Source organism: Perca fluviatilis, chromosome 6, assembly GCF_010015445.1.
Source record: "Perca fluviatilis chromosome 6, GENO_Pfluv_1.0, whole genome shotgun sequence".
In the NCBI taxonomy this organism is placed as follows: domain Eukaryota; kingdom Metazoa; phylum Chordata; class Actinopteri; order Perciformes; family Percidae; genus Perca; species Perca fluviatilis.
Window position 1 is genome coordinate 20,420,951 of NC_053117.1, and position 21,246 is coordinate 20,442,196.

The following is a 21,246-nucleotide window of genomic DNA, read 5'->3' on the forward strand; positions in this document are numbered from 1 at the left end:
TAGCCAAACGCATTCAAACTACTCTTATTTCTTCTGCCCCCTCCAGCTCCGATGGGCCACACCTCAGCCAGTGTGATCCCCCTGATCAAGGTGGGCAGGGGAATGTACAGTGTAATGCACAAAGACTCAGGAGTCACTCGTTTCTTGGTCTGTCAGATTTACTCTGTGGAGGGCAGCAAGTACATCAAGATCCGCTCTCCTTTCCAGGTACTACACTGATTATCTTAAATGTGTTTACTCATTTTTAAACTTAGATTTATCTGTCTGTAAAAATATATGTCATGGTGTGTTATGGTAATATAAATTACACCTTACCTTCAAGATATATTGATCTGCTACTGGATATTTTGCAAACTTCATTTTATAATGGTATATCAAGTTCCTTGCAGATTACACCACAATCACTCATGTTTTAATTATTTTCAATATAAATTAAAATGCAGTCCCAGCACAGGTAGAACTTAATGTATTGAAATAGGATAGGACTAGAGATCAAACTGGAATCCAAAAAAAAAAAAAAACTAATCTTGATTGTGTCGCTCTCCTTTTATGCAGATCATCAATCATTTCTCAATCCCCTTCAAAGTTTTTGAAGGATCAACATGTCTGGGTACAGCTCTCCCTACTGAAGAGTTCTGTGTGCCTCTGGACTCCTATAGGTGAGGACAAACACATTAACAAGCCTGCACATCTACACTTACATTTTCATGCTGTCTCTTTTTTGTCTCCCTTTTCCTCTGTCTCTCTTAATCTCACTCTTACTGATACCTCTTTCACACCAATAACCAGGGTCCTACCAGGGTTATCTGACCCATGTTCAGCCCTTTTTTTTGTCAATTCAAACCAAACCTGTCAACACAGGTTGATCCCTGGTTATGCCAATTCCGATGCAACCTGAGTCACAACCCGGGTGCGATGCATACAAATTACCTTATGTACTAGAAATGGGCAGGGGCTGTAAAGATCATATTCAGTGAACAGCTAATAGGCACATACTCCAGTCCAGCTGTACGCCACCAGCATTTTGTGGAGAGTGATGATCTTATAGTTTCATTTTCCTCCTCTTCATTTCATTCATTGCAGGTGCATCAGTAAACATGGAAGTAGGCTACTCTATCGATTTAGGACAATTTTAGGAGGAGGGGAGAACATTTGTTTTTGTTTGATAACATTAAAAGTAAAGTTAGGCTTATCTGTCGGCTTTCTGATTCATTTAAAAAAAGAGAGCGAAAAGAGAGAGATTTGCACGAGCCAGCGGCTGCACGGAATTGCCGCTGGCTGCAGACTTGTGTCTCAGACAAGAAAGCGAGACAGCAGGGGTGCTGTTAATGAAATAATTGAATAAAACCTATTTTCATATGTTTATGTTCTAATGCTGGGTTTCACAGGCAGCTTTTTTCCAACTGCAACTCCGCTACCGTTCTCCAAAGTTGACTTGGGCAGAGCAGTGGACATCCGGGCACCTTTGCCACTTTTGCCACTTTTGCCACTTTTGCCACTGCCAATGACAATAATTTGTCCCGCCCTGGGTGTGAAGCCGAGTCAATCAACGTGGGTTAACCCGTTCAAACACAAAGTCAACCCTGGTTCAGCCCTCAGTGTGAAAGGGTTATAAAGGGGTAAATACTACTTTATCCACATCTGCTCTCTGCTGCCCCCCCCTTTAGGTCTGAGCTGAGCCTACAGCCGATAACAGAGGATGATGCTGCCGAACAGGGTGAGCAGTTTGAGTGCTCAGAGGGTTTCAGCTACGAAGACGTGAGCAACCAGCAGCCTGAGACATGCCTCAAGCAGACCTGCCGTCGCCGTGGAGATCAGGGTGGTGTGCTGATGGTCAACATGGTGCCATTAAAAGATGCTGTGACATTCAAACATACGGGTGGTGTTGGGGAGAACTTTGATGTTCCCTTTGTGCTTCACCTGTGGCCTTCCATGCTGCTACGCAACCTGCTGCCTTACCCAATCTCTTACAAACTAAAGGTATGATGTGTCATATTGACAGGACAGCATCCATGTTAGCTTGTTTATCTTTTGGGTTATATTTTTAACACCACAGCATGTGAATGTGTTGCTTTCTATAAGATATATGTCAGATCACCGATGTTTAAGCCTTAAGTCTCTGCTTGCAACTGTATTGCTTCCTCGAAGATAGAAAATCTAAAAGTAAAAAAATATGCTATGCTTAAGAAAATTGTCAGTATGTGTACACAATTTGAAGGTAAGATGTGCAAATTCACCGTCATGGTCCCTGTAATGCAAAGGGTGCGCATGATTTCACATGATTAATATTAAGTACAGTAAATATTACTCTTCCTGGATTTCTCACCATACCATCATGTGGTACAAGCTCTAAATTGAGTTAGGGAATTGCTTTGTTCTGTTTTTTACAGAATTTTATCAGATTTACTGCTGTGCTTTTTTGGCCAAAAACATAAAATCTGATACTTAAAGTGATGGTTCGGAGTAATTCACCCTAGGGTCCTTTGCACCATGACCTCAAGCCAAACACCCCCCCAGAAGCTTTTTTTCACCTGGGTCTTACATTGGAAGAGTTAGCTAGAGTAGCGTTATCAGCTGAATAGCTTAGCGCAGGGGCTAACGGACCCACGTTTGTATCTCGTAAATTACCCCACTAATAATGCCCGAAATGATACCAAACTTCTACAAGTAGTACAAATAGGTTATGCTCTCATAAAACGATGGATTGGAAAGTTTGTAAGTACACCAGAAGTTTATGTAAATAACACTTGCCTGCTGGCTTCTGCTCTCTGTTGTTGTTGCTGCTGTAAGACGAGTGCTTAGGGCCGTCTACAAATTACAACACTGAAAAGAGATGCAACAAAAATATTTATTAATTTAACTTTTTTTTTTAAGTAAGTGCTGTAGTATAACTAGCAGGAGACAAGTAATAATTGAGGTAAGTTTGGAGACATTACCTTATTTAATCATTGAATTAATAAATATTTTTGTTGTAACTCTTTTCGGTGTAGTAATTTGTAGACGGCCCTAAGCACTCGTCTTACAGCAGCAACAACAACAGCAGAGAGCAGAAGCCACAAACTTTCCAATCCATCGTTTTATGAGAGCATAACCTATTTGTACTACTCGTAGACGTTTGGTATCATTTCGGGCATTATTAGTGGGGTAACTTACAAGATACAAACGTGGGTCCGTTAGCCCCTGCGCTAAGCTATTCAGCTGATTACGCTACTCTAGCTAACTCTCCCAATGTTCGACCCAGGTGAAAAAAGCTTCTGGGGGGGTGTTTGGCTCAAAGTCATGGTGCAAAGGACCCTAGGGTGAATTACTCCGAACCATCACTTTAAGAATCACAGTTGAACTCAATGTCCCTCTCTGCCTGCTACTCAACAGGACAGTGGAGTTTCTGCCCCTGAGGCCACTCTGAACCCAGGCCATTCTGCTCAGCTTCACACTGCAGTCATCAACCAATCAAGTCTCGATCTCTGCCTACTGAACTACTTGGATCAGAACTGGTCTTCTAAGTACAGGTTTGACAGGTTTCATTCATTGTTGATGTTTTAATTTCCCATTGTTATTGTGTTCTTGTTGTCTATGTATTTTGAGCATATTGGTCATAACTCAAGGTAATTATGTGTAACGTAGGGCCACAGTTCCCAGATAGTATGTTTTTAAGCCTATATATATATATATATATTAATATTAATATATATATATATTAATATTAATATATATATATTAATCATCATCCTTATTATATAAAGGCCAAATCAAAAATCACTTGCTTGCTGCAATAACATTTCCCATAAGAATAAACAAATCATCCTGTCATACAGTCTCCACAGTGACCAGGAAGAGATCACCTTCATTGTGTTCCAGTCTCTACGAGAGAATGATGAAAACAATGGTGAAGGGACAGAGAGAAAGAGGGCTGAGTTGGATATAGCAGTGCATGTCAAATATGACCTGGGACAAATGGTGGTTGCTATCCACTCACCATATTGGATGTTGAACAAGACGGGCAGGTTGCTGCAGTACAAGGCTGATGATATCCACCGAAAACACCCCCTGGACTATGACATGCCCCTGCTCTTTTCCTTCAAGCCTCGTTACTTCCTGAAAAACAATAAGGTAAGAGGGTTTTAAAGTTAGTTGAAAGAACAAAGTTTATTTAATGTTTTTTAATGTGTGATTTGTATTATGCTTCATGTTGAGAGCTTAATGCTGAAGTGTCTGAATTAGTTAAAGAAATCCTATCATCTAACTATAAATCAAAGAATCTCTGTGAGTGTGTGTGTCTCCCACATGTGCAGTACAGCAGCGTGGCTGGGGATTTGCTATATCCCTAGCAGGCTCATTGTTTGTGGTTCACCGGCTACCGGTGTTTTGCCAAAAAGTGTCCATCCGCCAAAAACAGATTGCAGTCTACTCTATATGAAAATGATAAAATTAATTGTACCCAAACAAACACATGGTAGACGAATGCCCGGACTCTCCAGCACATTGTTTTGTTGTTGCCTATTGCACGCATTTCTATGGCCGTTCTGCGTGCTGCTGAGCCGCATTCCCTGCTTCCCCCGCCCGGGCCACATTACATAAAACAACCACCATATGTGACTGCTACATGGGAAAAAAAAAAAGGGGGATATGCCAGATGAGCCGCAGCCAAACCGAGCCTGATTGAACCCGCTTCAACATGTGTTGCAAAAAAACACACATTCACAAGGTGCTTTACCTATCCTATAAGGTAAAACTGCCTGTAACTGCACAGTACAAGTTCTGCTTTCAAGTGTTTAGTTAAGGTAAAAAGAGAGGCATTATCAGCACAATAATGCTGGATGATAAATAATATTGCATATAATATTTTGTGAGTAGAATCTGCAACGTTCTCTTATAAGGTAAATGTTCTAGTACAATGTTTTCCTATGAAGTAGAAGTACACAGGCATGTCAGTAGTATACAGTTAAGTTGCATATTAAGTACTTTGAGGTCCTTCTGTAAGTTATTTCTGAGTACAGTGGTTTTGGAGAAATCTGAAATCAGCCCGTTCCAACCAGCCGTGTTTTGAACGGGCACTGCACTAGTTATTATTAAACTAAGAAACTTATCTAACCATGGACAACCCTTAAAAAATACTGTAGCTTTAAAGGCCAACTTAAAGTCAATGTTTCTTTGGTTAGACTGTGGAACATTATGATGATCCAAATATCCATATCCATAACCTTTTGCTGTAATTTCTTCGTGTATTTGAATGTGATGTTTATCCCTCAGGTCCGTCTTATGATCTCAGATAGTGAACTCTCTGACGATTTCTCCCTGGATACAGTTGGTAGCCATGGAGATGTCAAATGTAAAGGCCGATTCAAAGATTACTTGGTAAGATTTTCCCACATAGTTTGATATATTCAGACAAACATTTATTCAGGAATACTGTCACATATGCTTTATTTAAAAAGCCAGATGTATTGACTGGAATTTGAAATGGCTTTTGTATGTAACTAAGGCAGGTTTTGTTATTGAGTAAGTACATAATCTGTATATTTGCGTGACGTCTGAATGACCTCAGGTTGGAGTGAAGATTGATGCAAGCAGTTTCAGTCTGACCCGCATCGTGACCTTCGTGCCGTTTTACATGCTGGTCAACAGAACCAAGCACAGCGTCTTCATATGTGAAGAGGGGCAGGACAACTGGACCGAGGCTATGCCAGAACAGGTCAGAGCCAAACCCATTACTGTTTGCATCTGTGTTTCCTTGTTTATGTATTTTTTTGGAATGCTGCTGTTTTTACAGCCAGTGAATTATAACGTACTTAAAGGCTGTTCACATTCACTATAATGGCAGCAACAAATGAATACCACGCAGTCGCAGTTGGACAAGTCATATAGTTTTGACTCTCACTAATATCAAATACAGTAATATTGTTTGTACTATTAATTCTTGACATGTTAAACATTTAAATTTTTTTTTAACTTTTAAAACAAACGTCTGAATTAGGAAGATATGTTACTTATAATAGAAGTACAGGTTGGGTTTTTCAAACACTGAATGATTTACTGTGTAACATTTTCAGATGAAACCCTTACGGTACAGTGTTTAACGTTTTTGTTTCATTCCACATATAGTCAGCCATTCCCTTCTGGCCTGAGAATGACACAAAGCGGCTAAGAATCAAAGTACAGGGTTGCTTATTGCCTCCTCGGACTATTGACTTCACACGACCAGAAAACTGCCTATTGCTGCATCTGGACAACTCTGTAAGTAGACACAAAGACAAGTGTTGTCCCTTTTATGTTAAGTAATTTATTACAAGATGCACTGTATTAAGACTTTCGATCTGTGATAGTTGATGTTCAGGTATGTCTAGTTCTGATATCATTGGCTTCCAGAACATTTAAGAAGCCCTTATACTTTACGGTATATACTACTATTATACCGTATGTAGACTGTTCTTTTTTTTCTGCAGGTGGGTGGGATCACTGTAGATGTGAACTTGTCAGAGCACTCAGCCACAATCCGATTCTCTGAGTATCACAGCGGCGCAGCGCCTTTCCTCATTATCAATGGCACAAAAGACCAGACTCTGCAGTTCCATCAGAGGTGAGGGAACAGAAGGCCAGTTGGAAGAAAATAAATAATCCTGCAGTTTTGTGTTAGCACTAAATACTTTATGCAAGTATTTGCTGAGGATGGATTGGAACCACATACTTCATTTTGATTAAGCTAAATTCAAGACTTAAACAAACCTTTGTAGGAAATTCTGTTTACTTGGAACCTGTTAGGTTCAATTAACAAGTTCATTACATTTCCTACTGCTGTATTTCATTATATTTGTGTTTTCTGTAAATGTGAATTATTATTCAATTATTTGAATTATGTTGTCTTTTTATATTACTCACTTTGTAAACAGCAGGTTTTAATTCTACCAACAATTCTTTGCACAACATTCATATTTGCATTTCATTAATATGTATTTTGCATAATTGCTAAATGACGATACTCTTTTTGTCTTGCAGCAGCCTTAAACGGTTTAGTCAAAAATAACAATGGTTTTTTTTCTGATACTAGCGATTTATGTTTTTGTGTTGTGGGTCATGCAGCGCCCGGGCAGAATCCTCGTGGGTGGCTGACGAGCTACTCAACCTCTCCTTCTCAGTGGGGGAGGACAGGTAGAAAAATATAAAAACTGACACACTCTGAACTCAGAAAAAAGGCCGAGAATTAAGAATGGCTAAATATGAATGGCTTCAGATAGCTATTATAAAAGCTAGCTTATGCCAAATGAGGGAGGTAGGAGGATGACACCAGGTTGAAGAATTAAGTATATATAGAAAACACTTCCAAATCAAGTAAGATCCAATTACTTTTTAACGATTTATGGGGCAGGCAAGAGGGCAGAAACACATAAATGCTACAGCACATAAATATGAGTTGGTGTAACATTATAGGCCTAATGTCACAGTCACTGTGCAGAGTGTGGTCAGACTGATTCTGGTTTGTCTGTGTAATCTGCTCCTCACCCTTACCAATGAGAAATAAATACCATATCAGCCTTGTCAAAAATGATATCTTAAAGCTACATTGTGTAAGAATATGCTGAATATTACTTTCTAGCCCTTCCCATTCTGAGCGCGTTTCAACTCCTACGGTGGCCGAACCCAAAATTAGCTCTTAGTATCTCCATCGTTTACATGCAGCTGTTCTAGCCACTCCAATTGGTCTTGTTGCTTTGCCTGCTTCTCTTTTTCGCTTCCCTGGCGAGTAATCTCCCCCTGGCATTCGTCACGGTGCCACTGTGCAAATGGTGGAGGGATGTCCCTCTTTGGCTAATGTATTTTAAAGATGGAGGTGCTACATGGCTGCCGTCATTCGAGCGACTCGCTCCTATGTATTCTGAACGATTCTGAATGGCAGATTCTACGCTTACGAGTATACTTTGATTAGTTGCTGGAAGTAATGGACCTTTTTCACAGCAGACATTTTGACTTGTCATAGTAGGAAAAGCACAGCTGAAATTGATAACCTTAACGATGGCTCAATTCCATCAAGTGTCCCAGTAAGCTGTTTCAGTGAGTCAGCATGTACAGTACCAGGACCTCTCCTAAGTGGAATGCAGCCATCAGTAATGGTTTTGAATACACCTGACCTGTGCTTTTCCCACTATGACATGTCAACATGTCTGCCGTGGAAAAGGTCTATTACACTTAAATGAGCACATGTTTGTGAAAGAACAAAGTTTATTTTTTTTTTGTTGCTAAGAATCAACTAAAACAATTACACAATGTAGGTTTAAGACATTTTTGTGCGGTAATCGTTGTACTTTGGAAATTTCTTGTACATTTTTTTTTTTTTATTGATTTGCTGGAAATGTTTAAAGACCATTTGGGGGAGAGTAAAAGGAGCAGGTTAGACATCTAAACCCATTTACTCATGTATTACCATGTTTCTCTGATCTCTTATCAAGTTTTAAATCATCTTTACTTGTAGAAATCTAGCTCTGAATGCTGCTGAATGGATGGGATTCTGCCAGCGGAATCACACCTCCTGCTTCTTCCAGTAGTTCTGTTGCTTGCTAATATTCTCTTATTTTCCATCTCTATCTGTAAATTATGGCTTATTTCGTTTTCTTATGTCTGCTGTCATATACTGTCTTATTTCTGTATGTTGATGCAAATTGTTTGTGTATACTGTCGGACAGGTTCTTTGGATTTGATGGTTGTAATGGCGGTATATTCTTGGTGGCTGGGCTCTTATATATATATATATATATATAAATATTGTCCTCTGTTTTACTCTACAGTCATCTTGCATTATTTGCTTATTGTCATCTCAAATCAGTTGAATATTATTCCTTGATTTTAGTAGTTATAAGTAATGTTACTGATATATACAGCATGTGTGTGTCTGGGTGGGTTTCTTGTGCGTGCAGCTCTCAGAAGGAGGCGGAGCAGGAGGAGCTGGAGCCTGGGAAAGCTGTGCACTACACCTGGACTGAACCCACTGGGTCCCGAGAGCTTTGCTGGAAGTGTGGTACTTACAGTGGGAAGCTAAAGAGTGAGAAGGTACTGTGCTGTACCTGAGACACAATAATGTTTGTGGTTGAGTAATAAAACAATATTTATCAATGTATTGGTTTACTCAACAGACACCTTCTCACCTTGTCAAAAGTAAAGGTGCTGCTGACTTTGCCTTTCCAGCAGATATTAGGAATCAGTCTTCTTTCAGCGTTAAAGCAATATGCATTTGTTACCTCACATATAGACCTTGTAGACATCACACTTACGACTTTTACTATGCCCAAGTATTTACATTTTAGAAAAAAAAACAAAATACCCTGCGTTGTTAGCTAAATGTGTGATAGTAATAGGTCATTCAGTAAATGCACTCCTAATATCTACCTCAATGGATCTATGCTAATTTTGAGATATATATTTCCCTGTGTTGCATGCTATCTGTGCCAAATAAAAATAGATGCATATAGTGGCAGTGGATATTATTGCTGACTAAATGTCAAAACATATGTGTTTGGTGATGATGTGTACTTATATTGAAGAATCTGTAGAAATAGGTTTGGTCTAGTTCATCCATTTCTCTTACCTTTTTTTAGGCCCTTAATAGCCTTTTGCATGTAATATTAAATGTAAGCACAGTTTAACCTTTCCTGGACACAATTGTTGGATGAGACACTATGATGTTTGTTTAAACGGTATGTGTTTGTCTGCTCTTGCATCTTTAGGACCTGCGTGAGGACATGCACAATGACGGAAAACTGTTTGTGATCTCTTTTTATGAAGGTGAAGTACAAGCAGCTTGAAATGAAATGCCCAGACCACCTAAATGCATTCTGTAATTTTGTTTTACAGTCTTATATTCACTTAAAATAATCTTCACAACTGCCAGTTTATTGTCAGTGCATCAGCCATGTACTAAGAACACACATGCTAGAGGACAGGACAAATAGACAACAAGGTGGCGTATTGATCACATTGCTCGTGTTCATCCTTGATTAATTAAATAATTAATCACTGAATTTCTACCAGCTTTAGGGACACAATGCTGTAAATGATCCTGAAGGTGGGAAGGGATAACAAGAATTTGCCTTTGGTGTGTTATATCATTATGGTTTGGTTTTGTTGTTGATCCAAAGGTCTGCAGCGCGTCGTGCTGTTCACTGAGGAGCAACGAATCTACAAGCTGCTCTGTGAGAGCGAGAAGGCACAACTGGCCGAACAGGAAATCATCCTCTCGCTACAGAACGTGGGCGTCTCTCTGGTCAACAACAGCAGCGGCCAGGAGATCTCCTTTATTGGGATCACAAGGTAGATAACAAGCAACATACACATGTGTACACATGTAATAAAAAGCACATAACCTGGCAAGGTTCATGTTATGACTATAGCTCACTGCCAAGTCAATATATCCAAATGTGTATGGGTTGTGGTAAAGATGGTGATGTTGTGCTATTGTGCGTGTTTTGTAAATAGTATTAAAAGTCAACACACTGTTCTCTGATATGCAGTTGAGATTATCCGAAAACATCCAGCCTCCGACATTATTGGCTCATACGAATTGTAATTGTTGGCCAGACAAGTTACATCGATCATCTTTATTTGGGTTTTGTTACATGTTTGCATGCTGGATTATCTTAATTTTATACAACCTTGACATAGTTATTGTTCCACTGAATGTTATGTCTCCTTACACACCGTCCCTCAGCTCAGTATCAGTGAGTGAGTGAGTGAGTGAGTGAGTGAGTGAGTGAGACAGCAAAAACGGGCCACAGCAGCAGTTGCTGCTTGTGCCATGGCAAAAATACAGAATTACATTTTGTTTTATAATATACAGGTCTAGCAAAAAGTTAGAAATTGAAAAATTAACACTCAATGTCAGATAAATTGAAGATGCACATATATCAGAAGAGGGTGCGGTCTTTAATATTACTGTGGAATAACATTAGCAGCAGAACCTATAAATCATGTAGTCCTCTATACAACATAATACTGCAATAAGATGCATTATGTATTTGCATGATGTTTGGCCACTCCTGGTTGATCCTGAAGCTCTATTCCATGTAATGATTTTACACTCGCTGGTGTCTCTTTTCTTGTCACAGCTCTGATGTGGTGTGGGAAATAAAGCCTAAGAAGAAGAATCGGTGGAAGACTCTGACTACTAAAGAAGCTGAGATGCTGGAGAACAGCTTCAAAAATTACACTGACGCTGGACCCGTAGACCACGCCATCGTCGACCTGGAAAACAACTTCCAGGTTAGAGACTAATTACTGTATATTCAGCTTTCCTGATTTGATCTAGTAACAAGTGATTGATTTAAAAATAGTACAAAATGAAATCTGTCCATTTTACATTACCCATGTAGGGTATATATTCATAAAATTGACTTTAAAAAGTTGCAGCAAAAGGTGGATAATTGTTGAAAATAATCATTATCTGCAGGCCTATGTGTTCAATCATGTGGTGTTTGAAATTGTCCTCCAGGTGTCCTTTACTCCCAATGGCGTTGATATGCGGATGCTGCAGCCGTCTGAGGGATATCTCAGGAGACACTTCCTGCCTGGGGTGAAGGTGGAGTATAGCGTCTCACCACGACAGAGTGCCTACCGGGTCCAAATCCACCGCATTCAGGTGAAAAGAAGTCAAATATATATATATATATATATATAAAAATCCTCTAAGATTGAATATATCCATGTCAGTATTACATTACAACAAGTCATCCAATTGCCTTCTTCAGCATTTGTTCGTCAATGCATCTTGAGTCCTTAGTTCCTTTTTTTTCTATTCACTTTAAGTATACATGCTTTCCTCCTACAGATCCAGAATCAGCTTTCAGGAGCCATCTTCCCCTATGTTTTCTACCCTGTGAAACTGCCAAAATCTATCACCATGGATTCAGGTCTGTTAATTCACTTTGTATGTCATGTTTAATTTTGCGTTAGGTGCTGCTTGGATGCAGTGTTTAAGTCTGTAATATGGTTTTTATTTTTATTACAGAACCGAAACCTCTAACTGATATCAGCATTGTTACCAGAACCGCAGGGCACTCTGATATCTCTCGCATCAAGTAATTGTTTTTCATTTGATTCTTCTCTCGCTTAACTGTTTGTTGTGATGTACTGTATACTGTATGTGTGCTCTGTTTTACATCAATAGATTTTATACTTTGATTCTGATCTACTCCCTATAATCCCACTGCCCTGAAAACCATTTGTATTTTAAATGCTTTAAAGGAACACGCCGACATATTGGGAATTTAGCCTATTCTCCGTAACCCCCAGAGTTAGACAAGTCGATACATACCCTTCTCATCTCCGTGCGTGCTGTAAAGCTGTCTGACGGCCCCAGCGGCATCAGCCCATCACAGAACAGCAGGTGAATGGTTCCAGTAATCCAAATAAGTGACAAAATAACGCCAACATGTTCCTATTCACATGTTGTGATTTGTAGAGTCACAGCGTGTACAAAAAACAACGTAACATGAGACACAGCCATCTTCTAACCGTAAACAAACCGGGAACCGTGTCTCATGTTACGTTGTTTTTTTGTACACGCTGTCACTCTACAAATCACAACATGTAAATAGGAACATGTTGCCGTTATTTTGTCACTTTTGTCACAATTCGGAGCAGTAGGCTAGTTGGAACCAGTTACCGGCAGGATCTGTGCTGGGCTAAGCTAATGCTGGAGCCGTCAGACAGCGTTACAGCACGCACAGAGATGAGAAGGGTATGTATCAACTTGTCTTACTCTGGGGGTTACGGTGAATAAGCTAAATTCCCAATAAGTTGGCGTGTTCCTTTAAATGTTAGCCACATTCTTGCATACAATTCATAGATTAACTCTTTGCTCAGTTTTGCTCCAAAATGGTGATGGAAATGTCTGTCCACCTCAGGTACTTCAAGGTGTTGATTCAGGAGATGGATCTAAAGCTCGATCTGGGCTTCCTCTACGCCATCCTTGACCTGTTCACACCTGAGAATGCCAGCATCATGAGCTCAGAACAGGTCAGATACTCACATATCCAAAGACCGTTAACACACCCTGTGTTTTGTTCAGAATCTGTGATACATGAGATTGATCTTCATTGACTTTGAAGAGTCATTGAGATCCATTCTGACTTTTGTTTTCTGTGCCAGTTTAATTGTGCTTGTCTTATTCCTCTAGGTGCAACTGTTTGAGAAGGACATAGAGTATATAAAGACAGAACTAAACCATGTCTCTGCTGCTGACACCTCTCCTATCAGCCTCTATGAGTACTTCCACATTTCCCCCATCAAGGTTTGTACAGTATGTGTGAAAAGAAAGTTCAGTATTTACTGTTGAAATGGGAAAACACATGAATAGAACATCAAAATCAGTTTACAAGACACAGCTACATAGTACATTTCTGTTGTGAGTTTAACACCAGAAACAGCCACACTTAGTCATGTTTTTTGAATTTGCAGCTGCACCTGAGTTTCTCTCTGAGTACGGGAGGAGACGACGGCCTGAAGGAGAAGCGAGATAAGGAGCTCATTCCTGTCCAGTCCCTCAACCTGCTGCTGAAGAGTATCGGCGCCACACTCACTGATGTGCAGGACATTGTCTTTAAGTATGAACATGCATGTGAAGGCCCAAATAGAGAAAAAAAAAGGAGTGGAGGAGTCCCTGCTACTTGACTAACTACTTGTCACTGATTTCAGGCTGGCCTTCTTCGAGTTGACCTTCCAGTTTTGTACCACCCAGCAGCTACAATGGGAGGTCATCAGACATTATTCCAAGCAGGTAACACACATGCACAATGACAAAGCCATAGTCACCCAGAATCTGCAGAAGTGTGTAATTTATTTATTTTTTTATCCCTCAAGGCATTATGTATGAAAAATTGTGCAGAATGAAACCAAAACCAACCAAGGGCTGGCTACGACTCCGCTTACCAGTTTGTATATATGCATATTTCAGGCTATTAAACAGATGTATGTGCTGGTGCTGGGCCTGGATGTACTCGGAAATCCTTTTGGACTGATCAGAGGACTGTCGGAGGGAGTGGAAGCCTTCTTTTATGAGCCTTATCAGGTAGGATTGTAATACAAGTAATGACAAGAGCAAAAATCTATGTGGTATTTAAAAAAATAAAATAAAAAAAAAGGTTCAAGTTTAGTGCTCATTATTTAAGGGGAACATTGACATGACACTCTATCTTTAAATATATTGTAGGACTCAATAGATTGTGAACAGCTTTTAAAATTATTAAAAATTTTCAGGGAGCCATCCAGGGGCCTGAGGAGTTTGTAGAAGGAATGGCTCTTGGGGTGAAGGCTCTGGTGGGAGGAGCTGTAGGTAAGTACAGGGCTCATATAAAAATGATATCCGTAAAACGTTGTCTGATCCCTTTAGGAGAAACCTAAACAAGATCTCTGTGGTATAAAGATACATAAAACTTTATTCCTCCTTTTGTTGTGTTTTAGTTTTGGTTGCTTTATTCAGAACTTTGTTATTCTAACAAATATGAGACTTAAGATTTCTCACAACTGTGTCTACATTCAAAAGTAAACTGAAAACTTCCCTGTATTCTCAGGCTTTTGACTAGTTATTTTACCTGTTATAAAATGTGCTGTATAAATCAAATTGCCTTGCCGTATGAAGAGAAGATGAAGCGACAGTGGAATAACAGAAGAACATAGTAACAGTTTCTCCCACAAAAAGACTTGTAAGAAGACCTAGACATATTAAAGAATGTAGTAACTATAAAGATTCATATCTGCCTTCCAGGGGGAATAGCAGGTGCAGCCTCCAGGATCACAGGTGCCATGGCAAAGGGTGTTGCTGCCATGACGATGGATGAGGAATACCAGCAGAAGAGACGAGAAGCTATGAACAAACAACCCAGTGGCCTGAGAGAGGGGCTGACCAGGGGTGGAAAGGGATTAGTGTCTGTACGTAATAAAATTTTTGTTAAAGCTGTAGTGTGTAACGTTTTGATATTATTGAACGTCCGTTACGTTCAAACCGTTGCCAAATGAGTTGCTACAAAGCTAATTAAGACTATCAGCTCCACACAACTCTCTCTGTATTTCTCAGTATGGCTATGTTTAGAAGATTGTGGCGTCCGGTGACTTTCCCGAGCAGAAGCTTGAGTGAAAATAATTACCTCTTCTGAAGAGTCCATCATGTTTTTTTAATCCTCCGTGTCCTCCTTGGCTACTAGCAACTGCGTGGAGGAGGGGTGGGGGTGCGTGCGCTATCATGGAAGGCTGTATCATGTGGATCCGACAACATTTGTTGTTGTCATTATTTAGAATTCCTCATGGGGGCGACAGAAACTATAACATTAATCAGAAAATATACTTTTGACACAAGGCTGATGTTTTTAATTCTAAGAATGTACGATAATGATCTTTCTGTTGCAGCTCTCATTTAATCATTTAACAGATTAACTAGTAAGAATAAAAATGTAGATCTGCCACGGCCTGGAAGAGGGTCTGCCATAATGAATACATTGCTGCTACTTGCTAATGTTGGGTTTTCCTTTCAGGGTTTTGTCAGTGGGATCACAGGGATTGTTACCAAACCTATTAAAGGTATGTTGAATTGGACTCTCATATAGATTAGAACAGTGATAACATAGTGTACTGAAATGAAAATTGAATGGCCAAAATAATGGCATAAAATGTAAATATTGGTACTGTGTTACTGTGGATTCTGTCCTGTTTGTGGAACATCGTACATTACCAGCTCTGTTTTTATCAGTTTTCATAAATGTAATGATGTTATTTTGCAGGAGCCCAGAAGGAGGGTGCAGCAGGCTTTTTTAAAGGTGTTGGGAAAGGTCTGGTTGGTGCAGTAGCCAGACCTACAGGAGGCATCATTGACATGGCCAGCAGTACTTTCCAAGGGATCAAGAGGTTTGTTCATTTCTGTGTGTGTGCATGTATCCATTGATGTGCTACAGTGTATATATATTATATATGCCAGTGTACATTTGCTAGTTTTAGAACATATAATAATGTGGCTCTGTGGTGGGATCACAGGGGTGTTTAACACCAAAAGAATGTACAACTTGCATAGTATAAGTAAGAAGATAATTTGTGGCATAATGGTTTTCAGAAATACATTTTAAGTAGTTGCACAAAGAAAAAACGTCTTTTTATTACAGCTGGTCATTGGGCCATGGCAGAAGCTATTTAGGTCTGTGTTTGTATGCACATGTGAAGGTTTGCGTGTCTTAGACATACTGTGTGTATGCACAGTTATGCAGTAACTTTATCTATCCCTGTTTTGTGTGTGTTCATAAGGAAGCTGCGTCTCAAACTGTATTTGCGTGTCTTGTCTCATTTTCAGGGCAGCAGAGACTTCACAAGATGTTGCCTCTCTGCGTCCTCCTCGCTTCATCCATGAGGATGGCGTCATACGACCATATAAGGAGAGGGAGGGCATCGGCAGTCAGATGCTCCAGGTAGAACAAAAATATCTGCATCATCAGCTCTCCACCATCAGACCTGGGCAACAGTTAGTTAAAATTCTTTATTTAACTGAGATGAGGAAACCTCATACACTTTAATACAACTAAATAGTTGACAGTAAGTTAAGTGATGCATCTGTTATGCACTCTAAACAATTTGTCCAGCTTTGCTAGTGGAGTGTGTGTGTGTGTGTGTGTGTGTGTGTGTGTGTGTGTGTGTGTGTGTGTGTGTGTGTGTGTGTGTGTGTGTGTGTGTGTGTGTGTGTGTGTGTGTGTGTGTGTGTGTGTGTGTGTGTGTGCGTGTATGCACATGCATTGGAAATTTTGTTTTTCTTTAAATCATCCTCCCGTTAGTCTGCTTTTAATTATTTTGAAACTCATTTTGGCAATGTTATTGGCCTTTTCTGTTAGATTGTTATGACCTGGCTCTAAGGACACAGCAGGGGCTGTCACAAGATCCTTAGAGAGCTCAATTCTCAGTGATTAATTCACCGCTGTGGCTATTTTGTGTTTTACGAATATAAAATAACACATTTGCAACCAAATTAAGCAAATAAGCATAAGCAAAAGTAGAAAAAACTCTGAGAACACCTTCAGTTCCAAAGCAAAGATTTACTGGGACATTTGGTGTTCATTCACTTATTAATAGGGAGAAATATATTAGGTAGTTTACTGCAGCAGGGCTTCTGTGCAGTGTAGCTACATCCTCTGCTCCGTACTATTACTCAAATAACATCATGTTTGTAGTATGTGGTTAGTGTCTTGTGATGTGTTGCGTTGATTTTGTTTTGTTATGCAACATCTGAATGCAAGTATATTGTCTTTTAAGGTTTAAGCTAAAATAACTCAAGCAGCCATTTGGCTAAACTGACAGTATAGTTCATCAGCACATTAAGCTGAATGTGGTTCAGAGCCGCTTTGTCAGTAGAACGGTTTCTCATATTTGTAGATTTTAGTGTAGTTTCACTTCTGCTTCATTTAAGCTATGAGCTTTAAACTATGGGTCACTTTTTTGTGTTGACGTTGTGTAGCAGTCGTCCTGGATGGAGTGGGTTGAAGTTTCTGCTTATGAGTCTCAGGTCAGAGCTACACTGTTTGGCTAATAGTAAAGTAAAGATTTACAGATGAGTGACAAATTAAAGTGCCTCAGGCAGGTTTTGGGCCTCAGGGAGCCTCCAGAACAGCTTTAAGGCTCCTTTTGTAAGGATTCTACAAATATCGGAGTTCTCCTGGAGGGATATAACTTAATTTGGTGTTTCGACGATGGTGGCGGAGAGCGTGCTCCAAGACATCAGTTTGGTCGAGATCTGGTGACTGTGAAGGCCATAGCTATGATTGACATTTTCATTCTCATCATACCATTCAGTGACCCCCCCCCACATGCTTGTTTCTTTCATCATTTCATTCAGGTTTTTCCTTTAATTTGTCACCCATCTGTATCACCATCTTTAGACCTATATGCTAGTTTTGTGTGTATGTTGATGATAGTGGTAATGATAGATTATTTTCCCTCATGCCAAATTAGGACTAATGACAGAAGTAGGACACATGCTTGTGTTTTATGTTTCTGTTGTAGCTGGTTAAATAGGCTTTGAATAAAATGTGACTGAATGTACATTTACTTCACACTTCGGGTGGGAAACTTTTGACAGCAAAGCAGATGGACAGCAGCAAACCTAATTGGTATTTAGGCAAAAAACAAATATAGGATACTTACAACAGAATTATTCTTTGATAGAGAAGAGACGAGGCCAAACCCACTCTCCCCTTGTTCTCTCTGCTCTGATCTTGACTCTTCTCTCTTGTCATGTCCACAGAGGAGATTGGCCTACAGTGAATGGCGTAGAACTGGCTCAGAGGATGAGGGGGAGGAGGAAAACTAGAAGTGACAGCTGTAGTGTAGCGGTAGTGCTTTGTCTGTACTGGAGGTCAAGTTGGATTCAAGTTCACTTTTGGAAGATTTAATCAAATCAAAGAAATAAAGAGTGTCTTTTTATGTATTTTGTATTTTAGATGTTTATTAACTTGATTTGTATTTTCTTTATTTTTTGAGTTCTTTATCATTTATCACTTTTTGTTTTTTTAGCTTACACAATCCAAGCAAACCTTTCTTCTCATTGTTTAGATATTTATTCATTGTAAAAAGAAACTCATCATAGAGATGTCTATGTCTTCATCACTTAGTTTGTTTAATCATTCTATCATTCACTGCCACTATTCACTGCCCTCTTGTTCTCAATAAAATGTTTACATTTATCCTTCTACCTGCCATTGTCTTTGTCTTTGTTCCATCGCATCTTTCCTCACCAATCCAATTATTTGTTGACTGTTTTGCAGAGGACTGTGGACGCTCATGCTTATTTACAGTATGCAGTTGTTTGAAAATGTTTTGAACACAATATAAATTGTCATTAGCATTCTTGTTTTAGTCTAATTCAGACATTGAGTTGTTTTTTTGTCATGCTGTTTAAATATTGACCCACTTTCTTTCTCTCTGTCTTCAGAAAATTGAGAATGGACGTTTTGCCAAGTACAGATACTTTGCTCATGCCAAGGTCAATGACTCAGACTTCCTCATGATCACCAAGAGGTGAGAGTGTTTTCGGCATCTGATTTGACTGCTTGCTCCTATTCAAGATAGGGTTGGGTTTGAGATGAGCATTACATTATGTTTTCCTATCATGTTCACAAACACCCATGAGCATCAGTATATCACAGATCATCTTTACTGTATGTTTTTTATTCCAGTGTAAACCTTATTGTGCTTTTGTAAATGGAATATAATATTTCTGTGCTCTTTCCTAAAAGCTGCTAAAATAAATCACTCAAACAGTATACTGTATCCTTTACCGATGGAGTCCTCAAAGGAGATATCCGTTGCTTTTGTCTAACCCTTTTTTATGTGGTTTCTTTTCCAGGGGAATATTTTTTGTGACCAAAGGCACATTTGGCCAGCTGACCTGTGAATGGCAGTATCTGTTTGAAGAGTTCACCAAGGATCCAATGATTGTAGAGGACCGCCGACTTCGCATCGAGGCCAAGGTACAAAAGCAAACTCTTGCACATCAGACGCTTGCTTTTTCCCCCCAAGGACTTCACTTCATTATTATTTTTTTTTTTATTAATAAGCAGGTTTTAAACAATTATTTAGCAGATTATTGCACCAAATGTGTTGTCTTGTGTACTGCAGGAGAGAGTGAAGTCTGTCTTCCATGCCAAGGAGTTTGGAAAGATCATAAACTTCAAAACTCCCGAGATAGCCAAGGTATGTTGACCATTTGCACTATAAGATGCTCCTATATATTTAGATTATATAGATACATTTTTTTTATTGTTAATTTGTTAAAGAAATACCTGACTGTTATCTGCTGTCTATATATCATCACACTTTTTTTAATCCCATTTGTATTACTCAAATTCATGTTTCCTTGAGTCATCCTTGCCGAAGTTACTGTTTGTGTCAAACCTTCAGTCACAGGAAATAGTTGTTATTAAATGAGTTCTAACTTTTGGTTTTATTTCTTTTCAGTGGGTTCTTGACAGATTGGACGATGCAAGAGAGAGTTTACCCAAATACTGACTCGTCAAGAAGAGCGAGAAATGATTTTAAAAAAAACAAAAAAGAAAAAAACACACACACTCACAGTCTGTGTGTGTCAGTGCCTTTGTTCTTTACTGCATGCTACTTTGGTTTACCTCCATGTGTGAGTCGTGGGAAACGAGGATGTATGTGGACTGCGTGAGTAGTGTGTATGTATGCATGCTTACAAAAGTGCTATAAATGGACCGCTGATATTATTTTACCACAGATGCACTGAATGCACTGTCTTCACTCTGATTGAGGTCATCCTTTCACACACACACAATTGATTTTTAATCATTTATTTTATGAAAACTAACGCAAAGTCTTGAGTTTACAAATGCATCTTATCACTATCTGCTTGGGTCTGAAATGCTGGTGAAAGTGGATAATGTTTCTAGACCTTAGTGTGCCATACTCTCACACACACACACACGCACACGTTGAGTCACTAATTCCGTTTAACTTTTATTGAACATATTTCAAGTTGTGTTTAGCTGTAGAAGCTACACTGTTAAGGTACAACAGCTAGTAAGAGACATGGTAGAAAACAGCTTGAATAACAATGAGGCCAAATCAACCATAGTTGTTGTAGCACATTTTATCTTGTACACTGTTTATTTCACAGGATTATATAAAAGGGAAACTATTTAAAATTGTACTGTTTTACAAACTTGTTTTCTTTTACTCTCACTTTCCTTTTCTCCTCTTTTTTTTTTTTTTTTTTTTTTACATCTCTGCAAGAGGAAGACTGTTCAGTGTGTGATTTAGAGTCGCATGTTATTTTTATACCGTACTGACATGTCAATATGCTGTATATCGATCGAATATAGTATCCTATCTGTATATATCCATCCTCACACAATAGTCTGTATTATGGCGCTACAGATTATAATTTTGTGATTTTTATGTTTTTATACCACACATATGCAATGCCAACTATGTTGATGAATTATGCAGAGACAAGAATGTTTAAAAGAAATGAATGCTAATTATTAACAGCTGCTGTTTACTCTGATGTATATTTTAAAGACTTGCTTTTGGGTTGGGGTGCATTGCAGATTAATACAACAAAATATTTCTGTTGGCATTTATGTTTGTATTCAAATAAAATGTGTTTCAAATTATCTCTTGTACCCAGAAAATCTCAACCACACAAAGTGCACTCTTTATTAAGTAACTATAAATGTTTATTTAAAATTACCATAAATATAATTTCTCCTGAGAAGT

The 21,246-nt window shown here is 39.1% G+C and overlaps 1 protein-coding gene across 1 annotated transcript in view; it reads left to right on the top strand.

Annotated features, from left to right (window-relative positions):
- Window positions 1–21,143, top strand: part of vps13a (vacuolar protein sorting 13 homolog A) — a 41,147-nt gene extending 20,004 nt beyond the window's left edge. The window contains exons 37-67 of the mRNA XM_039803160.1: window positions 47–207; window positions 556–659; window positions 1,668–1,980; window positions 3,373–3,509; window positions 3,816–4,110; window positions 5,251–5,355; window positions 5,546–5,692; window positions 6,103–6,234; window positions 6,444–6,577; window positions 7,078–7,146; window positions 8,907–9,039; window positions 9,714–9,771; window positions 10,125–10,296; window positions 11,091–11,244; window positions 11,474–11,620; window positions 11,810–11,891; window positions 11,990–12,059; window positions 12,888–12,999; window positions 13,160–13,273; window positions 13,441–13,586; window positions 13,678–13,759; window positions 13,937–14,050; window positions 14,239–14,314; window positions 14,747–14,910; window positions 15,510–15,555; window positions 15,756–15,879; window positions 16,316–16,430; window positions 18,941–19,026; window positions 19,355–19,478; window positions 19,627–19,701; window positions 19,966–21,143. Of these exons, the coding sequence (XP_039659094.1) occupies window positions 47–207; window positions 556–659; window positions 1,668–1,980; window positions 3,373–3,509; window positions 3,816–4,110; window positions 5,251–5,355; window positions 5,546–5,692; window positions 6,103–6,234; window positions 6,444–6,577; window positions 7,078–7,146; window positions 8,907–9,039; window positions 9,714–9,771; window positions 10,125–10,296; window positions 11,091–11,244; window positions 11,474–11,620; window positions 11,810–11,891; window positions 11,990–12,059; window positions 12,888–12,999; window positions 13,160–13,273; window positions 13,441–13,586; window positions 13,678–13,759; window positions 13,937–14,050; window positions 14,239–14,314; window positions 14,747–14,910; window positions 15,510–15,555; window positions 15,756–15,879; window positions 16,316–16,430; window positions 18,941–19,026; window positions 19,355–19,478; window positions 19,627–19,701; window positions 19,966–20,016 (3,842 nt within the window). The 3' untranslated portion in view covers window positions 20,017–21,143. The remainder of the gene's footprint in view (window positions 1–46; window positions 208–555; window positions 660–1,667; window positions 1,981–3,372; window positions 3,510–3,815; window positions 4,111–5,250; window positions 5,356–5,545; window positions 5,693–6,102; window positions 6,235–6,443; window positions 6,578–7,077; window positions 7,147–8,906; window positions 9,040–9,713; window positions 9,772–10,124; window positions 10,297–11,090; window positions 11,245–11,473; window positions 11,621–11,809; window positions 11,892–11,989; window positions 12,060–12,887; window positions 13,000–13,159; window positions 13,274–13,440; window positions 13,587–13,677; window positions 13,760–13,936; window positions 14,051–14,238; window positions 14,315–14,746; window positions 14,911–15,509; window positions 15,556–15,755; window positions 15,880–16,315; window positions 16,431–18,940; window positions 19,027–19,354; window positions 19,479–19,626; window positions 19,702–19,965) is intronic.
- Window positions 21,144–21,246: the final 103 nt, after the last annotated feature.